This window comes from Astyanax mexicanus, chromosome 15, assembly GCF_023375975.1.
Source record: "Astyanax mexicanus isolate ESR-SI-001 chromosome 15, AstMex3_surface, whole genome shotgun sequence".
Classification (NCBI taxonomy): Eukaryota; Metazoa; Chordata; class Actinopteri; order Characiformes; family Acestrorhamphidae; genus Astyanax; species Astyanax mexicanus.
The window spans coordinates 26,269,910-26,297,554 of NC_064422.1; the positions used below are offsets into that span (position 1 = coordinate 26,269,910).

The window sequence follows — 27,645 nt, forward strand, 5'->3', positions numbered from 1 at the left end:
AACATATCTGTTTTATTTTACTTTATTTTAAGGTGTTACAACTGTTTTAGTGTAAAGGAAACTAACAATATTAAAGGTAGTAGACCTACATTTCTAATGTTGCCAACAAATAGTCATTAAAACAGCATTATTCCAATGAACTGGTGTCTAATTTTTAGCATGCATTTCTAAAATATTCCTTTAAAAACACATACTTGCTTCGATAGTTACAGTACAAATGGTTATTCAGAATCTACATTACCTCTGTAAAACTTAACCATTTCAATCTAAATATTCCTGATGAATATTTGAATTTCTTTACAATAAAACCTGCTATATAAAACCAAGCTTAAATAGCATCATGGATAACACGACTGTGGTTATTCAGGCTGTGTGAAAATACCTTGGCTTTCTCAATAACGTTGGCAAATTCTCCACACCAGAGGAAGCAGTGTTTAGGGGTGATCAGCAGAAAGCAGTCTCCACTGTTCAGAGAGGAGGCTGTCGGCTCCACCAGTCGCACTTGAACATGCCTACGTCCTGCATAAACACACACACACACAAATTTAACCACTAGAAGTAGACAGTAGCGTCATCCTGAGTTGTCACATATTCCATAAAGTGCTCAATGTTTTTTTACTAACTTGCATTAAGCTGCATAAACCCAGAATTCAGACTTCTATCAAAAAACAATATATTTATATATAGTCAGAATGACTAACCTTTGATTTGGATGAGCATGAGCTTGTGGAAGGGCACAGCACTGTTGTTGGTCACCACTTCAGTGGATTTAATGCTACGCAGGCTCACTTTCCTGAAGTTCTCTTTACTGGCCAAGCCAGCCAAGGCACAATCCGCCAGTCTGGAGTGCTTGGCCACTAAAAACCGAGACAAAAAAAAAAAAATATATATATATATATATATATATATATATATATAAACATTTTTAAGTAGAGAAAAGCAGATTAAGGACAGATTCAGCAGACATGATTTATCATCTCACTTCGCTCCACTTGCATCCTCTTGGCCTCCACAGTGGCTATGTTGAGCCTCTGCTCTGTGTAAGCCTGCCGGAGATCGTCTCGCGTTGCCAGAGCACGCAGAGGATTTCTGGAACCCTTAGTGTTGCGGGATGGCCTCACAGCCCGTCTATGATCCGCTACTGATGAGGTCAACCTGGGAGAGAACCAGAATGAGAACACCAGAGCTTTTTACCAGTAAACATTTAATGAGTTCTAAAAGGGAAAAAAATACAGAGTGCCATAAATAAAATGAGACCTAAAATTGCTTTTTATTAAAGCATGTTAAAATGATTGTAAATCTATGAAGAAACCATAATAAGAGATGACATCAATATAAAGTATTTTAATATTGGCATGAAATCCAGTAGTGTAGAAAATGCTGGACCAGACAGTGGAAAGAATTAATCGGAAAACATCAATAATTACTGCAGTTATCTGATTATTCTAGTAGTTATGTAAACAGAAGACTCTTAGATCACAGTAAGGTCTAAAAATCTGATAAAGAGAACTGGATTGTAATAATTGTGTTTCACTGACATATACTCCTAACTAGAGTATTTTCTGATTTTTCAGTCTGTGCATGAGTGAAAACAGACCAAGGTACTGAAAAATAGATTGTCATGCCTGACTCATGTAAACTGAAACTTAAATACACAACTATATGTAAACCTGTTGGCTGGATTACTGATAAATCGAGATTTTCTGCAGTAATAATTATTACAAAGTTAATATAAACAAACTCAGTTAATTGTCTTTGGACATATAGAACTGCCTCTTACTTTGGGGTGTCAGACTGGATGGCACTGAAGTCCTCCTCCTCATCCAGCAGCAGGCTGGAGCTCAGGGCTGTAGGAGAAACACACTTATAAAAGCGCCCAAACGTCTCCTCGTCATCCAGGGACATCACCTCCTTCTCCTTCTCCTCAGTCACCTCGATGGTGGAGGACTTACTGCTCGTCGATCCTGCAGGAACACACAAATAAAGATGCAAAAATGTGCTTTATTGTTTATTCTGTATCTAAAAAAGATAATGATATAATGATGAATAAATAACGTAAGTTGAAATTACCTTTATTTTGAAGTCTGTCTAAAAAGGACTCCAGCTTGTCCAGCCTTTTGTCGCCCTCTGCATCAGGTCGAGTGGAAATCTCTGCAGAAAAGATTTTAAACCATGAAAAATAAAGAATGGAATAGATCACTTTTATTACAGTGTCGTTCTCAATGTCTTTATCTTAATTTTGACACATCAGATCAGACCATATTAAATAGATTTTTTTTTATATTTATTCTTAAACGGCAAAATATTTTATAATTTTTTGTACACAGCTCAGGAAAAAAATAAGAGACCACTTGAAAATTTAGTTTCTTTGATTTTACCAAATCGAAAACTTCTGGAATGTAATTAAGGGGATGCCTACATTTTTGCACCAGGAGTGGCATAAATTTATCCAAAAACAGTGTGTAAGACTGGTGGAGGAGTACATGCCAACATGCATGAAAACTGTGATTAAAAACCAGGGTTATTCCACCAAATATTGATTTCTGAACTCTTAAAACTTTATGAATGTGAACTTGTTTTCTTTGAAATATTCAAAAGTCAAAGTCAGAGAAACTGATTCAGAGGTGTGGGAATCAGTCAGAGAAACTGATTCAAAAACTGAAGTGGTCTCATTTTTTTCCAGAGCTGTATATAATGTTTTACATGTGTGGCAGCTTTACCTTCTAAAGGCTTGACTGGTGTACTGTGGCTTGATTTCTTGCTGAGGATAACAGGCGAGTCTTCTTTGTTGGAGGAGACGAGTCCTGGTGGAAAAACAGACATCACAGTGAACAGAAAGCTCCCTGCAGAGAATCCTCATAATGATGGAGAAATCATGTCAGCACTATATATTGTGGAGGAGGCAGACAGAGTGGACAGGACTCTGAATGAGTGTATGTATACCTCTCTTGGCCATGCGTCCAGCCACGGAGAACTGTGTGGAGTCATTGGCAGCTCCCTTTCCTTTGGCCTTCCACTGCTCTTCCTTCTCCTGTAATACCTTCATCCGTTCAGACAAGGACATCTTTGTCTCCACATCGGCAGAGGACTTCTGCAGACAGACAATACTGAAGATGCATTGCTTTTTTATATGACAATTACACACACCTCCACTGCCGGCTTGTGCTGGGAGATGTGACCTCAATCACAATTACAATTATTCACATTTTTCCTTAATTATGATTAATCAGTGCTTACATAAGCTGATCGATTTGCTCAGTTTGGTCAAAAATTTTGTACAAAAATATTTTAAAGGGCTCCTTCCTCTAAAATCGAAGTTAAAGGGTTAATTTTACCTAGAACTCCTTACAGCTAAGGCTGTATCTCTGAAAACATTTTGTCCTTTGAGTTTTAGAGCTGTAAAATTGAGTGTGGGGGAGGCAGGTAGGTGTTCTCTGCTGAAGTGCTGTTAGCCTATTAGAGGCAATATGTTTGCATAATGAATATTCGTGAGCAAGAGCCACAATCCATTTCCTAAGAGATCACTAATTCAGTGAAATAAAGCAGGCTTATACAGAAACACCGGAGCACTTTTTTGACATTCATTCATACTAGAGACCACAACTAGACATTTTAAAATAATAATAATAATAAAAAAAGATTAAATGAGACCTTTAACAATTTTGTTTATAATACATCGAACCAATCTAATCATATTTAAACTTTATTGTAAAAAAACGAACAAACAAACATGCAGAAAAGGGGTCCTTTAAGGCAAGAGTCCACTGGGCTTATGACCTTTTCTTCTACTCCCTTATTTTTCTTTGTGTATACTTTAAGCATGCAGCCAGATTTTAGGCCACCCATTGACTTGCAAATGAATCTCTTCCTGGCAAACAAATATCTGACACAAACTCTAAGCTCTCTCTCCACCACAGAGAGAGAGAGAGGCCTTACAGTTGATACTCATTAACTCACAACATTAAGCTGCAGACTGAAGGTGGACACACAGAAACGTTGTTCACCAGCAGAGCTGACGGGTGTGAGAAATAAATATCCACAGATTAATGTTTGCTTACGAAAAAAACAGCTCACACAAAGCTCAGCGTTTGGAGAGAAGCTTTAGATTTATGACAACCCCGCTGCTACAGCTCAACCCTGCCATCAAAATTAATTACCACAGATGTACAGTATACCGAACTGCTCCATGAGAACTGCCAGCACATTCTGCAGTTATTATTATTATGGCAATTCTCTGTTAGACCAGTGTTGTACTGGCCCAGACTGACCGGCCCAAGGTCCTGTTAAAACGCGGTGAGGCATCCATCTTTCCTTCCCTTCTACTGTCCCCTTTCTCCTCTCATAAAGTTCTGTGGTGCTGACACGCTGTAATGCTGTAATGTCTTTCCAAAGAATATATGGGCCCTAATGTGGCAGCTTTTTTTACCCATTCAGCTGACATGTTCCGGAGGGAATTTTAATTAGAGCTACAAACAGCCAGACAGTAGACAAACTTCAGGGGACTTGTAGGCTGAGCTCGATGTATGTGGAGCGAGGTGTAGAAAAGAGAACTGTCACTAATGGACTCTTTCAAGTGCTCTTATCTACTCTGCCTGCCATCGACATATTTTTTTATAAGTGGACGAAGTAAGAACTGGTTTTATACTCTCATTTACACACAATTGGTTTTTAGGCCATTTTCACATCTGTAGTTTGTTTCCTTTAAGCTTTCCCCCCTCAGAATGGTTTGTTTTCACACAGGCAAAAACCTTCATGCACCTAAATGTGCCCCAACAAAATACATTATAAGCCACATTGCTCAAATCCGTTTTTTTGCTCTGATCGACATTAACTTTATTGACAGTTTACATTCACAAATGTAAGTGACCTGTATCTGTGTGTAATGAGAACAAATCTGTCTCTGAAACACCACACTGATACGTGTATAAACGTCACCTTCTTCCCAACACAAAAAAACTTCATATTAGAGAAAATACTCTAATATATAGCTTAATAAAGTTAAATAGATGCATTAGCAGCTCATATGTGAAGCATCTTTTGCTGGAGTGGAGAAACCGCAAACAGCTGGTCTGAATTAAATGCTCAGCTCGAGGAGGTGAAAAAAAGGCCAGGTGGTTTGCTTTTGCTGTTTTTGTAGCTATAGCTACAGCTGTGTGGGTATGAGAGAGAAGCACGCAGCGCATGCGTAAAAGAAAAAAGACGCATGAATTCTGATTTGAGCGTTCATATTCATGTCAATATCTATTTTCTCTGGTTTTCAAGCATCCTAAAAAATCTAAAAACAAACACACACCCAGTAGGGGTGTGCCATATCCTACAAAATATTATCATTGGAAAGTTTGAAATGGTAATAAAAAAACAAATCCATACTGTAATAATATATTGTATTAAAAGCATTTGGCTATTTTATGTGAAGCTTTGAGAGAATATTTTGTATAACTTGTTTGTTAGCATTTCTTTTATGCATGCACTAAACATTCTGCACTTAAGTATTATGTTACAATATTAATTTTGTTTTGATTTTATATTTTATAAAATCAGTCTTGGTAATATACTTTAGTTTACGAAATTACACAAAATTCACTGTAATTTTTTTTTCCACTGAAATGTTGGAAACTTTTTTCCAGTATTATATTCTTGGAATGAATAAAAAACAATTTTAGTGTTTGAAAAAGGAAAGAAAAATATTTTACAGCCATAATCGCTCAGATTCAGTACCCACACAGTAAATTATAGATTACTTAATTCTGACCCATTCCAGGACAGATATGTAAATATAAGTCTGAAATGGGTCCCAACAGAAAAGCGTAAAAACAACTCAATTCAGATCCCAATAGACCAAAAGAAACTCAATCAAGAAGCACAAATCCTCAGCAGGTATAAATCAACAGCCTGTCATCGTTAGTCATCTACCGCCACGTTATGAATCAGGAACTTCATAAATGAGGTCCATATGGAATGTAATCATCACAGGTAACGCACTGCTGGAGGTGACCGGTCGGCCTGGAAGTGTGAGAACGGACCATGAAGAGAGAGAGCAGGAAAGCGTTTGGAGCCCCAGAAGACCAGAAACAACTCGCCCTCCCCCCACCCCCCCAACTCCTCCCCCACATCCCTCAACATCTGGAAGTTCTGGAACATGCAGTAATCGCAGGTGTCCCCTGCTATAATCGAGTGAAAAAGCCACCAAGCTTGTAAATTCCTGCCTTTAACGGTCTGAGCCTGGAGATGAATTATTGTGTGGATTTTGAATTATGATGAAGATTTGGCCTCTTAAACAGAAACCCAAACACACACACACACTCTTAAAAATGAAGGTACCATTACATCAATACCATAAACAAATCAATTTTGATACCTTGTATGTATGACAAAAAGCAAAAACAAAAGAAATCTGTAAGCAGGCACACACTATTTCACGTCACTGTACTTTAACTAGCATTCAGGGATTTTACAAATGCAATTGTGAACTTTGAACTGTGTTGAAAGACTGGAGTGATTTCTGGGAGTGTTTCTGAGCCCAGTGATTTCCAGTTAAGAATCTTGCCTGTTTTTAAATGCAGTGCCATCTGAGGTCCTGAAGATCAGCAGAATCTTAACACTCAGTCCTGTCACTTGCACATGGGTTTTTCTTCAGTTTCTCTGAATCTTTTGATGATATTTTTTCTGAAATTGTTCCATAACTTTTACACAGTTTTTGGCAGATTGGTAAGCCTCTTCCGTATCTTTTTTTATATTATAAGTCTAGCAGTGATAACAGAAAGGAAAAAGTGGTATCTGTTAATATTAAATGTGCCTTTCCTAGAACCATATGTTCTAGCCAAGAAACAACTAGTGACCTTTAAGAGTACACACACACACACACACACACACACACACACACACACACACACACACACACACACAAAGGTGTGCCAGGAGTCTTGGTGCTGGAGCCAATTATTTAGGGGGAATTCCTGCTGGCGAAGACGAAGGAGAGTGAAAACACCGGACCTGTAGCCCCAAAGCCTCACAGGAAGATGCCGTTTTTCCAAGTACGGGTTGTGCCGAGGCACAGCCGAAACCATATTCCATTCCCAATCCCAGAGGTGCAGTCAACCTCAAAGAGAGGCATTAAAGAACATAATAAAAACTTCTGGAAAGCAGCCAAACCAACAGACTCAGAACAATAGCTCTCCAAACAAACAGGCCTGCCCGAGCTGAACCCCAACACACACATGAATTACTAAAATAAACACAGAAAATAAAAGGAATAAATTTATAAATTAATTATTTCTAAGCACTGTTGACACAGATAGTAGGCTTTAAAGCACAGGTTCAGCCAAGCCAGCATGGTCACACACAGACACAGGTCACAGACTCATGCAGATTCCGCCCACACATCCAAACCAAAGCAGGTAACCGGCCACTCACCTGAGGGTAAAAGACTAGAGGCTAGGCAGAGTCACAGAGGGAAGAGGGAGAGGACAGGAGAGGTTCCTGAGGTAAAAGAAGGAAGAGAAACAGACTGTAGAGGCAAAAGACAGAGGAGAAAATCAGCTGAGATACAGTGTGAAAGGCCAAAAAAAAAAAAGCAGGAGATTTTTTAAATAAAAACTAATTTGGAAAACCAATAAACTTGTTCAAAGTAAGTCTAATAGTCTAAGAGATCCAACATGATATTGGAATAATCTTTCTGGAATAAGGCTGGATATAATTTTTAAATTTTTGATAACGGTGCCGCTACTATACTTTAAATTGTAAATTCTAAATTGTAACCAAGAAATACAAAATAAAAAAACAGCAAATTTCCACAACTTTTTCAAGACAAATTTTCATGATCACACGATCTGTAAAACATCAGTGCAGACATGGACAATAAAACCAAGAATCAACTAAAACTATAATGACAAAAAAACTTTTCTTTAAGCAATGTTGACACTTCAATAACAACATTATAGAATCCATTGTGTAGGGTGATATTACTAAACTAACTCTGAGCTGATGTATTTGTTAGCTCAAAATAGATTTTTAATTATTAATTTTTCCAAAACTTTCTGGGTATTTTTATTTTTCCCAAAACGTATCCAGGCCTCAGATATGGCTATTTTCAAATGACATGACTTTTCCAGTTTTTTTATGATCATACGAACCCTGCATACTGTTACCAGCAGAGGCTCCATGTCCGCTCTGCGTGCGCTCTGCTTGTGTGCGCTAGGGTGCCATTGTGGCTGTTTTTACCTAAGTTCACTCTAAGTTTACATTACTTGAACAGTGGTCTATGAAGTGGTAAACGTTTAAATGTTACTGATTAAGTTGCACAGCACAAACAAAAGACACTCCTTTAAGCCCATCATATTTCACTGAAACAACTCAGTTTACACTGTATCACTATAAGCAAATCTTTACTTAAAATATGAGTGTCTGTGTGTATGTGTGTGTGTGTGCAATTCAACTACTCACTTTGAGGTACTTTGACTTCAAATGTAAGTGATCTGAATTTTCTGCAGAATTTACTTTAGGTCATTTTTTTCTTTTTATTTAGATAAATGCATTTGTAGCAACAGATGGTTCTACAAAATAGCAGTCTAAAGATAATCATGTTTTAGTTTTTATTTTATATTTGCCTGACAAATGATACATTTTGATTAAAATACTAATGGATCTACGTACAACTGTCATTTGTAATTCTGACAATTCTGATGTCTTTTAAGAGGGTGGAACACTTTTGCAAAGCACTGTATTACCCACCCCTAGTGAACACTACATAAATCAGTCATGGTCCCTTTCAAGCCAAACTAAGGATTTGGTTAACAGGTGCATGTGGACTCCAGTATAAGTGATGGACTGGGCTGGACTGAGCTGAGGTCTTTGTTATGGTTCTGGAGCTGCTTTCCCATAAGATGGTATTACATCCGTACGTTCAGTCTGCTCTGGTTTAGCTGAGCTCACACCTCTCAAATACCCCTCCAGTGGGAGAGAGAGAGAGAGAGAGTGTGAGTGTGAAAGAGAGTGATGGAGGACTTGAGGGGACTGGAGAAAGAAAGTGCTGAAGAAAATGTGTCTCAGACCTCCTGAGTTTTCATGTTTTTTCCCAGTAACTTGATTCATTCGAGAGCCTGAAACATGATAATCCTTAAGAGACAAGGCTTCAGCATGATGATGCATCATTTCAGTGAGTCACTAGCTCTGAAACGAATCATATAAACCACTGCCAGAGCTGTAGAACCACACAGATCTCCATTTTCCAGAGCTTATTGCATTAATTAGGAACAACAATCCATTTTCTGTCTGAAATATGCAGGGTTACTGGTATATCATGGACGTATTGCAATATTTTGTTTTGCAATACTGTGTAATTTTTTTTAACAATGATTTTTAATTATTAGTTTACGTGCATATATATATATACACATATATAATGTTGGTGGCCCACAGTAGTTCATTTTGTGACCTCTAGATAGTGAATGTTTACTTATAATCAATATACCGTATTTTGTGCACTATAAGACACACTGGATTACATAAGGCGCACCTGATTATAAGGCACTTGTTAGGAACAGGGGAGTGGCCATGTTTCCCTTTTAATTCAGTAGGTGGAGGGGCGAGACCTGTAAAGCTGTATATTAGCTCTGGATGTTACGCTACACAAATTTCTCTCCTGAAAACTGTTTCTTTGGGTGAGTGAAGCCCTTCTGTTTATTTACAGTAAGCTTAGATTTCCAGATTTCCACTAAAGCTAGAGCATTAGCATTAGCGGCTAACTGTTAATGCCGCCTAACTGCTGACCCACAGCGCTACACTGAGGAACCCTGAGTGTTCCGGTAAGTCAGGGTGATATTAGACAACTTAATTAAACAACTATTAGTGGGACATTCCAGCTATAACGTGTAATATTGGAACAGTACAGCAAGGCCAATATTTCACGTTATAGCACGAACCTTGCGTGTATTATTGAGATTATACCACAGTTCCATTATCGCTGTTTATTGAAAATTTTTGAGTTAAAGAGGATGAGAAAAAAACGAACTGTTTGGTTATAATAAACACTTTGCGAGTTAAAATAATAGTTCTATTGCTACTCTATTTGTAGCTGCGCTGTTTTGCTGGTAAGAGCTGCATCGTTGCTTGGTTGCCTGTACGTGGCGGAGTAATACATGGAGAGCTTCGGTTACAGTGCATTGCCGGCTGATAACGGCACTCATATAATGCCTCTCAGCCAATAACATTGCAGGGTCAGAACTAACTGTGTTATAATATGCTATAAGCCAATATATTTTTATTTATTTTAGTTTTTTTATTAGTCTGCTAATGCTTTATGTTAATTGTGAAGTACTGTCATACCTTGAGACCAGGATGCTTTCTTTTAAACCGGTTACCATGAAAATCTCATACCACTGCATCCCTAATTCTAAAGATGAAGCATGATTGCTCAGACCAACAGAAGCAGCAAACAGCACAGCCACGCTAACAGGACATAGCTGCTGCAAGCAGTAAAGAAGGACTCCAGTGGAGGCTCTGTCTCACAGGATTCTATTCTCTTTCTCTCTTTCAACAGACATCATCTGCTTTATCTCAGTTCCCAACAGGTCTGACACAAAGGCTCAGATTTTGCCCAAATGCCTAAAGGTCTCATCTTTTACTGTAACAACTTTTACTCCAACAAATTCAACATGTTTCTTCTTCATGAGGAACAGAACATAAGAGGAAGTGTGTTATCACAGCTGCGATTCAGTTGCAGTAGATCACCAGAGTCAGGATGCTCTTTATGATAAAACACAACCTTCAGTGTCCTGTTGTCCAAAAACAATAGCTCAATTGCAAGTAACTAATGTACCCAGTGTCATTATTTTGCAGCCAATCTCCAGTAGAATAATATTGGTATTATGATAAAACCATGCTACTATATCAAATACAACAACAGGATAAAAAGGTTTTTAACCAATCTGAATGTTTAAGAATATATTATGAGAAAATGAAAAGAGAAAATGTTACAAACATAAAAACAAATAATGGTTTTGATTTATGTAGACATTATTCATGCGTTAAATGTTTTAAAAGTGCTTTATCCTACATTTTAAATTCTTTTCAAAGATTTGGTGGAGTCAAGCTCCAGAGCAGAGAATGAACCCACACACCCTCTATGTATGCTTGCTCTCAAATTCTCAGGCAGGGTTGACAACCCAGAGTCTCACCAAGAAATGACAACCCAGACTCAATTAGGGCTGCAACTAATGATTATTTTTATGATTAGTCAATAGTCAGTGATTATTTCTGGTATGTCCTCCATCTCTAAATACGATAGAAACAGCTAAACATGATATTTAAAAGGCATTTAAATGTCTGGATTAAGTGAGTAAATATATAATCTGTTGTGTTTGGACACTTTTGAAGACGCATACTAAGTTGAGTGTAAACTGTGGAAGTAAGCCATTACCCATCTCTCATAGTGCTTCTCTCCCCAGCACTTTGTGTAATGCGGTACTGTTACAAACTAACAATTAGTCAACAATAAATGAAGTTTAACTTGTATGGCGCCTTTCTACAAACCCAAGGACAATTTACAATTTACACATTTTACACACAACCATTTATACTCAGCACTCATCCACACACCGGTGAGACGCGGCAGCCAATAGCGCACAGCATACTCTCAACTGGAAACCACCGTCCACCTGGAGGACTGCATCAGGCACTATAGGAATTACCCAGGACAAAGTACCAATTAATACCTGGGCACAGTCATACATACAAATTTGTAGTCGACAAATTTAAATAATCGACATTATAGTTGATTATATCGACTAATTGTTACTGCCCTAGACTTAATGAATACGGCCTGAAATTATTAGCCAAATCAAATATCCAAATGTGGTTTACAAACCTGCTGTTTGACTTAGAATGAAACAAAAAGAAACGCTCTGCAGTAATTAGAGGGTTTTACAGCATTGGAATGGATAGTTTAGCATAGCCTAGCCTAACCTTGCTTTGCAAAACCAGGTTGTCAGCTGAGTTAGCTTTTAGCCTAGCACCAGCTTACTGTAAAGATAAAATTCTAAAGCACTGAACAAATTTGAACAAGCTTTAATGAATGTATGGGCTCGCATAATTTCTGCAGCTTTTATTTTCTATTTTTTAAGGCTTTGTTTCTTCCTCGGAAGTAAAAAAAACGAACATGCCGCATGACATAGCAAGTGATTGATCAGCAATAAAAAAGCACCAGACAAATTATCCTTAAAATTTTTAGATGATATCGATATTGCTGGATAACTGATACATTTATTGGTAAGGCTCAACAATCTTGCAGCTTTACTCCCAGAAATAGAAGATAATCCCTCTTTCTCAATCTCTTTCAACTGACATGCTTTCTGGATTCCACTCAGACATCAGAATCCCTAGAGGGGCTACAGAGTTTATACAAACTAGTGACTCACTCCTGCTTGATTTAGGAGCATTCAGAGCTCAAATATGGCTGTGATTATGATGCTGGATTTCCACAACTACCCAGCCTACAGCATCTCTTAACAAGTCAGCGTCTGAATATGACCTCTGTAAACTAACCAGTGCTGTATTAAGACAGAATATTCGTCTTTTACGCAAAATCTGCACTACTTTACTACAGCTTTTCTTTCAGACTGCCAGAGACGCCCTCAACGTGGGGTCCAGACAGCAGTAAAGACAAGCCTAAACAGGATTACTGGGAGAAAATCCACCAACACTCGGGATGAAGTTCGTCTTTTCGTCTTTCCGTCTTTCCAGAACTGCGGACGAGTTTGGGGTGGAGGATGCTTAAAGCTGTGTATTTTCAGCCCGGGAGTGGATTTGTCCCTAAGTCATCTCATCCTTGGTGGAACGCTGCCACTAAGCCAAAAATCCGTACGCTGCAGGCACAGATCAAAGAGTCTGGGTCGGGCCAAATCTGGCTTGATGTCCATAATGCATGATGGAGTAAAAGATTCATCAGACAGCCTTGTCTAGCAAGTATGAACATGCTTTGATTTGTAGCAGTTTGCGAGACATAGGGTGAAACATGGCCAGTGCTAGAAGTGTGGGAGATGTTTGGAGTTGAAACACACTTTTTGGAAGTCTGTGTAGGGGGTGTGTTCGTGCTTAGGAAGTTAAGCAGGAACTCCAGCACACACTGGATAAGTTAAGCTCTCTCTGCCTGAAAAAAAAAATCCTCCCAGCCCCCTTGCAGTATGGCCTGCTGGGGGAACATGCTGATTCAGCGCTGGCACTGAGGCTTGCAGCTCCACCCTGAGATCCATCCTTCCTCTGCCACACGCAGCTTCTCTCCTCAGGCACGCTCCTAACACACGTCCTAACTTCACACAGCCTATTATGAATCATTTTGAGAGTTCAGGAATCAACAGCAATCCATTTCTTTTCTTTTTAAATTAAAATAAGTAGTATTCCTGAGTTAGGAGGGAAAAAATATTTAAATCAGTGGTATCTGTGTCTAGGCATGATCCATCCCTGCAACGCCTAAATTAACGGTATTTATATTCAACAGAGTGTTCTGGTAGGTTTTGATTGTTTGTTTGTAATTGCTTTCTACATTTTGACAGGAAAAAAACAATACACATAAAATGACAGACTTATTTCATTCAGCAATTTATTCATATTAGCCAGCCTAAAAAGTACTCTTCAATAAGCTCTGTGCAACTACACATTCTCACCAGAGAAGTCTCTAAGTCCCCAAATCCCAATACCAAATAAACCTCTAATTTATAATATACAGGAACGCTAATGAAACTAGTATATTCTGGTATGTAAAACATGTAATCTTTGAGAGCTGAGTTTGTTTTTGTATTAGAAGGGTCTTAAACAATAAAAGCTGCCAATTCAGATTAAATCTCCTGGCCAACTAGTGTAACAATATACAATTTTTTACACATTTTTCAAATAACTAACAGAATTTGTACTTGAGAGTGTTTACCCCCATGTTTGGTTTGTTTTCACACAGGAAAAAATCAAGTGCACCAAAATGTGTCCCAACCAACCACATGAGAATGTTCTGTCAGCAAAAAAATGTTGATATTGTGTCCAAAGTTTGTGATGAACTGACCAATAGAAATGCTCTTAAAAAGTTCACTAATCTATCTAAAACCCCTTTTGATTCTAAAACTTCAGCTAAACACAAGCCAAACTATTCTGAACTGACTAGAAATGTAATCATAGTGATAATGTTAAGGTTATAATATTTCAGCCTGGGAATTCCTGTGTGAGTGGGTCACATGACCATGTGTGCATGTGTGTGTGTTTTTGTTCATGGGGACATTATCTCCAGTAGGTTTGACCCATTTGACCCATTTTTCTCAGGCTCTTGCAGACATTCTCAGCTGGATACTGGGACACTCTCAGCTGTGTGTGTGTGTGTGTGTGTGTGTGTGTGCACATGTGCACTTACCTTCTTCTTCCAGGCATTCTCAGAGTCCTGCAGCTGGCTGAAACGATCAGCCAGAGATGTTTGGACCGTGTCGCCAGCCTTGGACTTTTTCAGCTTATTCCTCCAGTCCTCTTCAGTGGCTGTGAGATCAACAAACCTGCAGAGAAAAATAGTGAGTGAGAAGGAAAGAAAAAAAAAGAGGGAGAGAGTGTGTGTGAACATTCTTGGTCTGTTGGGATATCAGGTGCCTATGTTTAAAATACTATGCAGTCTTACGTCAGCATTAGAAGTTTAAACTATTAAAGTTTAAACTATTTATATGTCTGTGTTTTTGCTTATAAAAAGCTGTTTAACATCTGATTAAATACAGAGTAGCCTTAAAAAGACCAATATAATGCAATCCAAAGTTTTATGTGGTGCGTAAACATCATTAGTTACGAAATATATCTGTTACTCCCCAGTTTATAAGGTTATTTCAAGAAAATTGAACTTTGAATGCAATGGTTTCTAATGAAACCAACATATTTGGATATACACTGAACTAGTACTGTGTCCCAGGACTTTTGCTAAGTTTCATGGAGGATTAAAACACACTGCATTCAGCTGCAGGGATATGTGTGTGAGGTCTCCTGTACTAAATGTAACTGATGAAGTCGCACAATTGACTGCATTGACAAATCTAGCCATTAGCGCCTACAGTGCTTTCATCACGCTGTACCTCTCTTTAAGTGAGGAGCTCATGCTGCCATCCAGGCTGCTCTCCAGCTCCTCACACTCCTCCGATGCACACAGAGACGGGGTTTTCTCCACATCATCTGAGGATGGCGAAGGTGGAAGGTCACTGGAGCTGCTCTCCTCTCTCTCAATCCTCTTTCTTCTTCCTTCATCCACCATGTCTTCGTCTTGGTCCTCCATCTGCTCTCCTGTCTCCTCAAGCATCTCCTCCTGTTCGTTCATACTGGTAGTCTCCATGGCAGGTGTCCCATTTCTGTCTGGAGTCGCTTCAAAAAGCTCGGCCTCCAGGCTGGTGGAGCGGCTCTTTTTCAGAATGCCTCTAAGGCTGCGCTGGCCCGAGTCCTGTCTTTGGAGAGTCACAGTGGGAGACTTTGGCTCTTCCTCCATCTTTACGGCTACTGGTTTTGAGGAGGTTTCCTGGGGAATGAAAGTGAAGCAGGTGTTAAAAGAAGAAAACAACAAATTTAGTATTTTTATGTGGAGACTATAAGGCCTGCAAGAGGATGAAATATGCAGGACTATTGTAGTTTTTATGTACCTGCACACTATTACACATTATATACAGCTCTGGAAAAATTTAAGAGACCACTTCAGTTTCTAAATCAGTTTCTCTGATTTTGCTATTTATAGGTATATGTCTGAGTAAAATGAACATTGTTGTTTTATTTTATAAAATACAGACATTTCTCCCAAATTCCAAATAATAATATTGTCATTTAGAGCATTAATTTGCAGAAAATTAGAAATGGCTAAAATAACAAAAAACGATGCAGAGCTTTCAGACCTCAAATAATGCAAAGAAAACAAGTTCTTTTCTTATTCATAAAGTTTTAGGAGTTGATGTTTTTCAGTTGTTATGCATCTTGGCATGTTCTCCTCCACCAGTCTTACACACTGCTTTTTGATAACTTTATGACACTCCTGGTACAAAAATTCAAGCAGTTCAGCTTGGTTTGATGGCTTGTGATCATCCATCTTTCTCTTGATTTTATACCAGAGGTTTTCAATTTGGTAAAATAAAAAAAAAATTAGACATTTTTAAGTGGTCTCTTAATTTCTTCCAGAGATGTATATTGAAGTACTATGTAAATAACCCTCCCAGCCACACTGTTTGTATATTCATTTATATTTATGGCATTTGGCTGAGATGTTTATCCAATTTAAGCAATTTACAGTTGAATCACAGGTAGGAGTGTACTGTTAGGGGTCTCAGCCTACTATTCTTATTAGTGCCTCAGCCTGCCATGATGAAGACAGTGTTATGTAATAAACTACACAAACCATATTTATTCTGTGAAAAAAAAATTCTGAATCAAATGTAACTGAATCATGGTGCAATTTCTTCATGACATGAATCATTTCCTTCAGAATCGTAATCAGACTGAAGCATTGATGTCAGAGATTTACACCCCCATTAATTAGGTAAGGTTACTCCTCTTCCCATAAGGCAAGAGAGAGTGTTATCCTTCAGCAGCATAACCCCCTACAGCACTCTTTCATTTCCTCCCTTCAGTCACCCCCAAACCCTCCCTGCCCTCTGCTCTGGCCAGACAGAGAAAGAGGAAGAGCGCCAAGCGGGGCTGGTGGTCTGTTTTATCAGCAGCCCCACCATGCACACACTCCGACTATAGAGAGAGGAATGCAGGGGCACGGTGACCCATGGAGAAAGGGAGTGAGAGACAGATAGAAGAGAGAGATTGAAAGGGAAAGGGAGGGGGTTGGTTTGGTGGTCTGTTTTGTTGCAGAAGCAGTCCAACTCCCCTTCAGGGATTCTGAGGAGGCCTCGAGCCACTGTAAGCCAGTGCTGATGAAAGACACGTACAAGAACGCTTGGCCTTCCATCAACCCCAGTTCATGCAACACGGTTCTATAGAACACTGACTCACAGCAGCAGGTCACTACTGAGAAAGAGGCAATGTGTGGGTTAAAGCAAGAGTTACACAGCATAAACACTCAACACAAACCTTATGCAGACTTTGTTTTACACTAAAGATAAAAAAAAAATTGTTTAGATGGTTTCAGCTCAAAAACAAGGCTCAGCTATGCAATTAAAACCACTGACAAGTTGCATCTGTCAACGATTGGCATATTTTAGCCAGCAAATAAAAAGTCAGTCTGTATTATTTTGTTTCTAAACTGAAAGCAGTGTTTAATGGTACCAGTATGCTGGAACAACCATCCCTGCTAAGCTTAATATATTCATTCTAAAATCTAGGATGTTGGGTTGCTTTTTGCAGGAGTACTTGCTGTGAAATTCATTTATGTAATGTTCCCTTTAGTTTCTGTAATAAAAGGCTGTCCCTTGACTTTTGATGCCCCCTCATTTATTAAAGACAACTCCTGGTAACTGATATATTAACTTCCTTTGACAAGCCTGTGACCTCTGGTTGTTCTTTTAAAATTGAAATAAAAAATGTAATTTAACAGAAAAACTATTAAGTATAAAGTATTAAGTTTAATATTGCTCCTCTATAAACCTTTATTTCAGTCTTAGAAATGACAAATACAACTAGATTGCAGTTCCTGCAGAAACTGTGAGTGTGATTGCAGTGCTGATTCGGTTGCTTTGGTGTCTGTGGTGGTTGCTGAGGTGGCCAAACTTTTGACCAATAGCTTGTTTATCCAATAGCTGCTCCATACACATATAGCACTGGAGCGCTGGCTGATATGTGGGGTGTCCAAACTTTTGACCACGAATATGGACACTCCAGAGAGGTTGCTCTGGACATCCGAGGTGTCCAAACTTTTGACCTAATAATGCTTTAGCCCATAAAAGGACAGAATTTAATAATAGCTAATAGCTCCAGTTTAAAACCAAAAAAGCGCTAAGAACAGTTTATCTTAGCATTATCAACTTATCTTAGCATTGAGACAGGACCATAGATCCAGGTGTCTCTACAGAAGAGAGGCTACCTGTCCTGCAAGTTTTAGGACTTCAAAGGAAATAGAGATATCTGGTGTAAATATTCACCTTTTCTCCACATTCCTCCTCCTCCCCCTCCTTTCTCGTCATCCAGGACCTCTTCTCTTCTGTGTGGGTTAGTAATTTACTCTTCTTCTCTTTGTCTGCCTCCTCAGCTTCATCTGATGATGATGATGTTCTGCTGTAATGAGAAACAATGAGTGTCAGCAGTGTATACATTGTCTTGTGAATAAACATATCATAGAAGCCATTACCATCCACAGTGGACAGTGCAGAGGGGGGTAATGATTGTAACCTTTGGTGGGCTAGAATAGACAGTGAGAACAGGTAATAAAATTGTTTCTAAACTGAAAACCGAAGCATTTCTGAGTGAAGAAGGGATAAAATATAGTGTGTATTGGTACCAGTGTGCTGGAACGACCATACCTGCTTAGCCTAATATATTAATAAAAAAAAACTGGGGTGTCGGGTCGCTTTTCGCAGGAGTTCTTCTGGCCACGTCACGTGTCTTTACATACTTACGTCACATGTACAGCCCCTAAAAGAGGATCCGGCTCAGTTTTACTGAACAATAGCGGCTGGTGAAGCAATGGAGACTTCAGAAGGAGAAACTCAGAGCTCAGTAGTTCATTCACTCATAGTAAAAACAAATTGTGTAGTTCAAGTGAACATAACCTGGAATCGGATTCATCCGGTCTAAAAGGAGACCGCATCACACTCGCCCAGTTCAAAATTATTCTTTCACATGCGGTGCAATTACCCATTCTCACCAGAGAGGGCCCTCAATCCCGCAAATCCCAAAATTTACGGACATCAGCTTTGAATCTGACCATTTTAAAATAAATGAACCAAAAGAAATGCTGCGAAATGACTAACATATTCTAACACTGACTTCCATACAATGTTTTCCCCAAACAGCAATGATTTATAAAACGAATCTGCTCAATATAATGACCACTTGTGTTTGTGAACCGAATCTACAGTTTACGTAAACTGAACTCCAGCAGTGATAACTCCAGGTCTAGTTTGCTGAATGAATGAAAACAGACTCTTTAGGCTGTAAAGCTTCAGAGTGAACCTAAGAGACAGGCCTCAAAGTTAATCAGTGTGGATGTTTACACGCATTAAAAGTGAGTCATGGTGGCGTCTGCCGCCAAAAGAGTGAAAGTGAAAAAGAACAGCTGTCCAAGTTCCACTGAGGGACGCTCTTCTTACACACACGCACACACTCACAAATCCACAAAACAACATATATCTTCCTCCTACAATAATTCACATGATAACAGAAGGAAAACTGGCATTACTTTGACACACAGCTAAAGATACACACACACACACCCTACTTAAATCAAGAGGCCGTGGTCTAAAGCCCCATTGTTATCTGTAAGTCCAGACTTGATGATGATTGCATTCCGTGTGACTTCTCACACGTGGTATCATTTTTACTATCTCTTCACAATCTGTCTGTTTTCCAGCTGAAAGAGCAGTAAAGTTAGCTGAGCTAATTTTGCTTTAGTTTCTTTACCGACGGACTGACATGTTTTATCTGTGTGACTTCACAGTTAGCTAGCTGGCTACATGTAACTGAAGTAGTATAGGTAAGTTAAGATAAATTTCAGCTTATGTAAAATCGCTCTGCTTAGCTACATAGCAAGCAAACAAAATGTGTGCCTAGAATAACATGGCTAAGATAAATATATGATTACAATAGCACTATTGTGCTAAATGTATGACTAAAATTGCACTGCCGTGGTACATTTATGATTTGAAAGGCAGTGTTGAGATATTTAGCTAGCTAAATGCAGACGGCCCAAGTCTCCTGGAAGTTGTGGGTCAGCCAATCCTTCCTGGACGGGATGTGTTCATTATTGCTCCCATCAAAACTCATTTTACATCAGACTACTCTAAAATATATCAATGTCTGGTAAAAGTAAAAAACAATCGAAGTCTTGCCCGTTGTACAGTTTGTAACAGTGATTTTAGCTTTGGGGATTAAATTACTTATTTATTTTTTAATGGGTCATTAGAATAACACAGCAATTCATGGTAGAATAGCACTGCTGAGGTTTTGTACAATGTTGCATCATGTATCTACTTAAAGTAAAGCAAATACTCCAAAACATGTCCTCTTCATGTTCAGACTGAATAGTGCATTTGTAAAGTAACAGGCTTATTTCAAGCCAGTCTTGGTTTATCTCATGCCTGTAAAGTAGAACTAGAAACAAGGTTATCTTCGTTAGATTGGTTAGCTTGATATTTTTTTCTCCAGTGTTTTTAATGTCACTGAATATCTGGCTGCATGCACAGGCCAGTTTATTTACTTTTTAATAAGAATTACTGTGAGCATTGGCACAGTCTCTTGAACGTGTTACTGCAAGCCATAGCGTTGGCGTTTCATTACCGTTACATTTATTCTCATTACCGTTTAATTATGTTCTCATTACCGTTATGGATCTAAAATGTAATTTTTTTTAAATGTTTCACATCTTATCATAACTTTTCTTCATTTTATTATAGTATATCCCTCACCTGTGGTCCACATGAGTTTTTGATCAAACATATTCTAAAATAATTTCCATTAATTAAAAAATTAAAAGATATTTTACAAATGTTGTATCGGTAATGAGAGTTGCTTAACTATAAATAAATAAATAAAAAAAGATCAAAGTAATTGTCAAGGACTGTGCTGTTAAGTTGATGGAATTTGTTGTGGAAATATGAAATTAATCATCAAAAAATATTTTGAACCGTTGATCTAGCTTCGTCATTTACTGTAATGGTAATGAGAATTATTCTGGATCATATCAGATTCAAATGATAATAAAATTCTATTTAAAAAAAAAATATATATGAAAAAAAATCAATATAGTAAAATACACATTCTATTTTAGCTTCTCAACTTGAAAAATGCTGCAATGAGGTGAAAAACTTTATGTTAATGTGAAGGTCTTCGTGAGAATCACCCTTATATCCACTTAGTAACACCATAGAAACACTGCCTAGCTATCACATAGCAACACCATTTTAACCACTTGGCATACAACAGTGATCAAATAAAACCACCAATGTAAACACTTGGCAACACCATAGCCACCATTAAACCCCACAGCAACAACCTATCAACCACCTTTCTGAGTAACAGCACCTATCTAGTGTCCACTTAGCAACAGCATAGTAACTACATGGGATACCCTTACAACCAACTACCAACAACATAAGAACTACCAAGCATTATTTTAGCAACACCATTTATGGTATACTACCTGGTATACCACAAAGACCACCCAACACTACCAAAGCAACAACCTAGCAACCACTTAGCAACACCACAGCTACCACTGAGCAACACCTTAACCAACAAGCAACCACTTAGCAATACCATAGCAACCACCTCGCCACTCTGTAGCACCCATCTAGCGCCCACTTAGCACCAGTGTTGTGCCAATTCACATTTAAAGTAAACTAGTTCAAAGTACAGCTCATATTAATTTCAATAAACTGCTTTAAAATTATAGTTCATAAAAAGGTAACAAATTTCAAAATTGCAAACATGAACTAGTTCAGTTTAAGAGACCATTACAGTTTGTGAAGCAGTTTCTCTGATTTTGCCATTTATAGGTATATGTTTGAGTAAAATGAACATTGTTGTTTTATTTTATAAACTACAGACAAGATTTCTCCCAAATTCCAAATAAAAATATTGTCATTTAGAGCATAAACTAAATAATCAAAGAATGCAAAGAAAACAAGTTCATATTCATAAAGTTTTAAGAGTTCAGAAATTAATATTTGGTGGAATAACCCTAATTTTTAATCAAAGTTTTCATGCATCTTGTCATGTTCTCCTCCACCAGTCTTACACACTACTTTTGGATAACCACTGCTACTGAAAAAATTCAAGCAGTTTAGGTTGGTTTAATGGCTTGTGATGATCCATCTTCCTCTTGATTATATTCCATCAGTTTTCAATTTGGTAAAATCAAAGAAACTCGTCATTTTTAAGTGGTCTCTTAAAAATGAGACCACCTAACAATTCAGTACAACATTTTTTAACTTATTTTTTAAAGGTACATTTAAAGCTACCCCTAATAAAATATGCTTGTTTTAGTGTTTGCGTTAGCTGACCAACCCAATCAAGAAAAAAAAATGTTTTTGCTTTAAACTGCACACTGCTTTAAACTGATGCATTTTTATTTAAAACAAACTGAACTGTACATTTTTCAGGCTCTGACCGTAAAAGACAGACAGTTCTCACATTCAGTTATTAGAATGATCCAAATTTTAAACAGCTATGATCATGTCTGGATTCATACAGTTAACCAATGACCATCTCACTCCAGCGGTGTATGAATGTCAGAGCCACTTGAATTCAGCTGTAGTTAGAGCAACATACGGTATATCCCAGATTCCCTGTGGATCTGCTGTAGTCTGGGAAACCGTGCAGGCAAAGCAGAGCAGTGAGAGAAATGGAACAGACCTCTTCACTCCAACACAATAAAAACCAGGCCTGCAGGACTATTATAAATCAGCTTCTGTTACTGCAGCTGATGAGTCAGTGCCAGTCACACACACACACACACACACACACACACACACACACACACACATAAACAGACAGTTAGGCCTAGGCTCTGGGCCAAATTCTGAAATGTCATCATCTCATAAAAGATATCTAGATACACTTGCAGGAATCACACACATACTTGTTTTTTTATACCCTGCCAGGATGTGAGGTCATACACATGCTTTATATACATGGACATGCCAAAAGTCATGAGACACAGTAAGTAAATTGATCAGGAGGGTAGCTTGGGAATACCCACACCTGTATGATCTTGTAAGTGAGGCTGAACATTTGCCAGTTTGCTCATGGCAAGGCAATGTGAATGATCAGAATTTGAGCAAGGCCTGACAGTAGATGCCAGATGGACGGGACATTCCATTTCTGAAATTGTAGGGGCATGTAATATTCCTCAATTCTCATTACTTAGCTTTTCTTCTCACCACAGTTGTATAGAATGGTTATCTGTGGGGTTACTGTAGCCTTTTTGTCAGCTCCAACAATTTTTTGTTGCTTGCCCTAATTTACAAGGTGTTTCCATCTGCAAAACTGATACTTACTGGGTGTTTTTTTCTCCCCTTTATTACACCATCTAAGTAAACTCCAGAGACTGTTGTGTTGAACACCTGAGGAGATATTATTTAAAGCTCTGAAACATATTAAGAGACCACTTCAGTTTCTGTATCAGTTTCCCTGATTTTGCTATTTATAGGTAAATAAACTACAGACATTTCTCCCAAATTCCAAATAAAACTCTAGTCATTCATTTTCAGAAAATGAAAAACGGCTGAAATAAGAAAAAAGATACAGAGCTTTCAGACCTCAAATAATGCAAAGAAAACAGGTTCATATTCAAAGTTTTAAGAGTTCAGAAATCAATCTTTGGTGGAACAACCCTGTTTTTTTAATCACAATTTTCATGCATCTTGGCATGATTTCCTCTATCAGTCTTACCGCTTTTGAATAGCTTTATGCCACTCCTGGTGCAAAAAGTCAAGCAGTTCAGCTTGGTTTGATGGCTTGTGATCATCCATCTTCCTCTTGTTTATATTCCAGAGTTTTTTTTATTTTATTTGGTAAAATCAAAGAAACTCATAATTTTTTAAGTGGTCTCTTATTTTTTTTCCTGAAGCTGTATATAATAATAATAATAATAATAATAATAATAATAATAATAATATAGCAGTAATAATAATACTCTGTCCAATCTGGCACCAACAATCCTGCAAAGCTTAACATCACAGAGATTACAATGTTTCTTATTCTGATTGTGAAGCTGCTGGCCTGCATGAGTAAATGATCAGACTTGTGCCCTATGCTACGTAAACATTTTTCCTATGGTTTTCCTACAAAATCAAAGAGATTTTTGTTCCATCCACCCCCTCCTCTTTACACTCCCATACACTCCATCAGACTAGAGTCTGAATAGTGGCTTCAGAGAGATGCTTATCAGACAAGCCTTTTTGCATAAGGCTACAATAAATGTGAGTCATCACTAACCCTTCCGTCCAGAGCTGGAAAGACCTCAAAAATAAACAACAGCGGGGGGGGGGGGGGGGGGGGGGGGGGGGGGGGACACCACAGATTAGCCTTCAACTGTAGTACAATAGGCTTAAAGTCCAAAACAAACTACACATTCCCTCGAGCTCCAGCAGTGCTGCTTACCTGGCCATGGCCGGCTCGTCCAGGCTGTTGATTGGCTCTCTGTTTTGGTTGGTATGTTTACCGAGGCCCTCTTGTGCGCAGTCCTCTGAGAGGGTCTTTGAGCTGGACAAGACTTCAGCCACCTCCGGCCCCTTTTGGAGGGAGAGAGGGAGAGAGAGAGAGAGAGAGAGAGAGAGAGAGATTAAAGAAAAGAGTGTGAATGAACAGAGTGGAACTCTGGGTACTTTCCACATTAAAACAAACCTCTAGAGCTGCCCCATTCAACTGCTCACAATTAGCCATTCAGGATAACACTTTATAAAGCCCTTGGACAACTACACTGGGCGAAACAAGGCGGACAGAGCTTGAGCAGAGCTGGACTGAAATCGGTCACAGACTACCCCCCTACACACACAGACACAGACACAGACACAGACACAGACACAGACACACAGACACACAGACACACAGACACACACAGACACAGACACAGACACAGACACAGACACAGACACAGACACACACACACACAGACACACACACACACACACACACACACACACACACACACACACACACACACACACACACACACACACACACACACACACACACACACACACACACACACACACACACACAGGGAAAATCAGTGTCTTAAGACTGAATGAGGCCAGAGGGAGAGGGGGAGTAAAAGAAGGGTAGAGAGGTCAGGGGGCAAGAGAGAGAAAGAAAGGAGACGGAGAGCGAGTGACAAACACATACCCTGTGGGTAGAGGACTACAAAAGGAAAGAACTATTCATTGACTCATTCGCTCTCGTAAGCTGTTTTTAAGTTTTTTGGAATTTTATTTAAAGGCTACCTAGATGTGCACTTAAAACATTGGTATACATAAGGTGTTTTACGATGTAAACAACCCTTTCCAGACATAAGAGGCTTTAATCAAAACAGTGACAGTATCATATCCAAGTAACTCAACTACAAATTCCTCATAATAGTAAATAGTAATTGTGCACGATGTCCAAGGAAATGCTAAGGAATTAACCGGATTTATAAATTGATTAAAAATAAAGTGTGGTCTCATCATTATCCTAGTTACAATCATAGGCAAACATAACCTAATTAAACAGTACAAAACACAAACCGTTGTACTGTTCTTGTCTTTTATTGAGCAGATTGAGTAACTTCTGAATTGCAGGCTAGAAAGGTAAGTGGACCCTTGAAAATAACTGTATATAGGGAGGAATAATATTGTTTAAATTTATCATAACACTTCACTTGGATGGTCCATTTTATGGCCTTGCATTCAACTTACATTCAACTAAATGACTATTAAATGCAACTTAACTCTATGTTGAATGTATTTTTTTTTTAAATAGAGCCTAACCCTACACCTTACCCTAACATTAACCATTAATCAACCCTAAAATCTAACCCTTCACCTAACCCTAACCTAAACCTTAAATCTAACCCTATAAACCCAATGCTAAAATGTTAAGATTGGAGTTTGGGTTAGAGTTGGATGTAGAGTTACATTCAGTAGAAAATAATTTACATTCACCTTTCAGTTTAATTGCATTTATTAGACATGCAGTTGAATGTTAGTTGAATGTCAGTTGAACATGAACGAGGTCATAAAATGGACCATCCAAGTAAAGTGTTACCCATCATTGATACTTGCAGAATCTGACGTGATACCTAAAGGTGTCCGGATTTGAGGAATTTGATAAAAGGAATGAATCTGATGTACCTGATGGGCCAATAACTTACTAGCTTTGTTTCCATGTTCAAAGTAGTCACTTCTAGATTTTAAAAAATAAATTCAAAAGGTGTGATTTGTGACCAGTAGCTCATATTCTGATTATAAGTGTAAACATTGTTTATACAAGTCAGGGGTTGGTAATGTGAAATACTGGTTGGCTACCTCTGTAATACATCTGGCTAGGTCATTTAATTGATCCTTCCTCTGCTTTTTTGTTTTATATGTTACATATAAGATGATTACTCCTCTAATATATGCCTTTAAGATTTCCCAACCCTTGAATATAATTGTAATAACCTGTTGATTTCCCTTGAGAAAAAAATAACTCCACCAGATGTATCTTATAGCTACACATAAAATTTGTAATTTGCAAACATGCTTCTGTTCATCAATATTTTTAAGATTCCTTGCATGTACAGCATGCTTCAAGTTATGCGACAACTTTGTGACTGAGTTAAAGTAAACCATTCTCCAGCTGATTTACTTTTGTGTTTTAAATCAACTTAAATTTGAGGTCGAAAATAGGCCAGATGTGGCCCGCAAGCATAAAATATCTGGCCCATGAGGTTGTTTGAAATTTAATGAACGATAATTGGCAAAAAAAAAAAAGAATATATAAAACTTTTCTTTGACAATCTTTTATTTACATTCCTCTCCTGCCTCTCTGTCGCGCTCTGCGTGACTTTAGTTTCTGCCCGTTTTTCGGCCTATTCTTGGGCTCCCAATCTCTTTATAAGGGTGTTTTTTCCCGGCCGTGTCCCAATTCACTACCTAGGGCAGCAGTAGTGTATTGGAAAGCAACCCTGCCGACTTGGGTTTGATCCCGCATGAGGAGCAGTGTGTTTATTTTTTAAATTTTTCAGTTTTCTTTGGTTCACTTCCTTTGAGATCAACTGTTCTGCAATTGGGTTCAACAACCCTCTGGGTTGGAGAGCTACTAGTCTGTAGAACTCGATCCCATTACACTTCATTTTCCAAAACAGATTTTTTTTTTTTTGTGTGGCCCGCAAGGTCATGGCTTGGACAATATCTGGCCCGCAGCCAAACTTAATTGCCGACCCCTTGTATATAGGCTACAGAGTTAAATCACATTATTACCATTAACTTATACTTTATCAGTTGTCACAAGATGCTGTTCTGTCATTTATGCCAAGATTTCTTGTTACTTGAAATTGGTCATTAATTTTTACCAACATCCTGTATAAACGTTATATTACATAATCTTCTTCTCTAAGTACTGCTTTAAAGACACAACTTAATGACTATAACTGATTATGAAAAACTGTACAGGAGTTAAATAAAATAAGTAAAATACAAAAAAAAAAAAAAACAAGTATAAGATAACAGCCCTGCAGTGTTTCCACTGCCCTCCGGCAAACTCCACCCACTTACTTTACAGTGAGACATCCTGGCAGACACGCTCATCTTGACGCAGGCATCTGTTTTTCCATCAGCTGTGAACAAACACAGACATACAAGCATGTCATACACAGCATCTGCTGCTGCATCTAAACTCATAATCTCAGGTATTTGCTTTCATTTTGCTGGGACTTTACTGTGAGTCACACCTGCTGAGCCACTCGAGCCATTCTTCAGCTTCTTTAGTAAAGGAAGTGACTATCTAAAGATCACTGAGAAAATATTTAATGCT

At 38.3% G+C, this 27,645-nt stretch overlaps 1 protein-coding gene across 5 annotated transcripts in view; it reads right to left on the reverse strand.

Moving 5' to 3' along the window:
- svild (supervillin d) overlaps positions 1-27,645 on the reverse strand; it is an 88,244-nt gene that overhangs the window by 12,356 nt on the left and 48,243 nt on the right. For 3 of the 5 annotated variants that reach the window (XM_022668854.2, XM_049464433.1, XM_022668857.2), the window contains 12 exons: positions 27,387-27,448; positions 24,253-24,383; positions 18,075-18,207; positions 15,087-15,520; positions 14,390-14,525; positions 2,944-3,091; positions 2,721-2,804; positions 2,071-2,151; positions 1,781-1,964; positions 983-1,155; positions 702-857; positions 383-519 (listed from right to left, as the gene is read on the reverse strand). In XM_022668854.2, coding sequence (XP_022524575.2) covers positions 383-519; positions 702-857; positions 983-1,155; positions 1,781-1,964; positions 2,071-2,151; positions 2,721-2,804; positions 2,944-3,091; positions 14,390-14,525; positions 15,087-15,520; positions 18,075-18,207; positions 24,253-24,383; positions 27,387-27,448 — 1,859 coding nt within the window. Of the gene's footprint in view, positions 1-382; positions 520-701; positions 858-982; positions 1,156-1,780; positions 1,965-2,070; positions 2,152-2,720; positions 2,805-2,943; positions 3,092-14,389; positions 14,526-15,086; positions 15,521-18,074; positions 18,208-24,252; positions 24,384-24,495; positions 24,594-27,386; positions 27,449-27,645 lie in introns of those variants that run through there. The other 2 variants (XM_022668856.2, XM_049464434.1) reach the window with 2 other exon arrangements.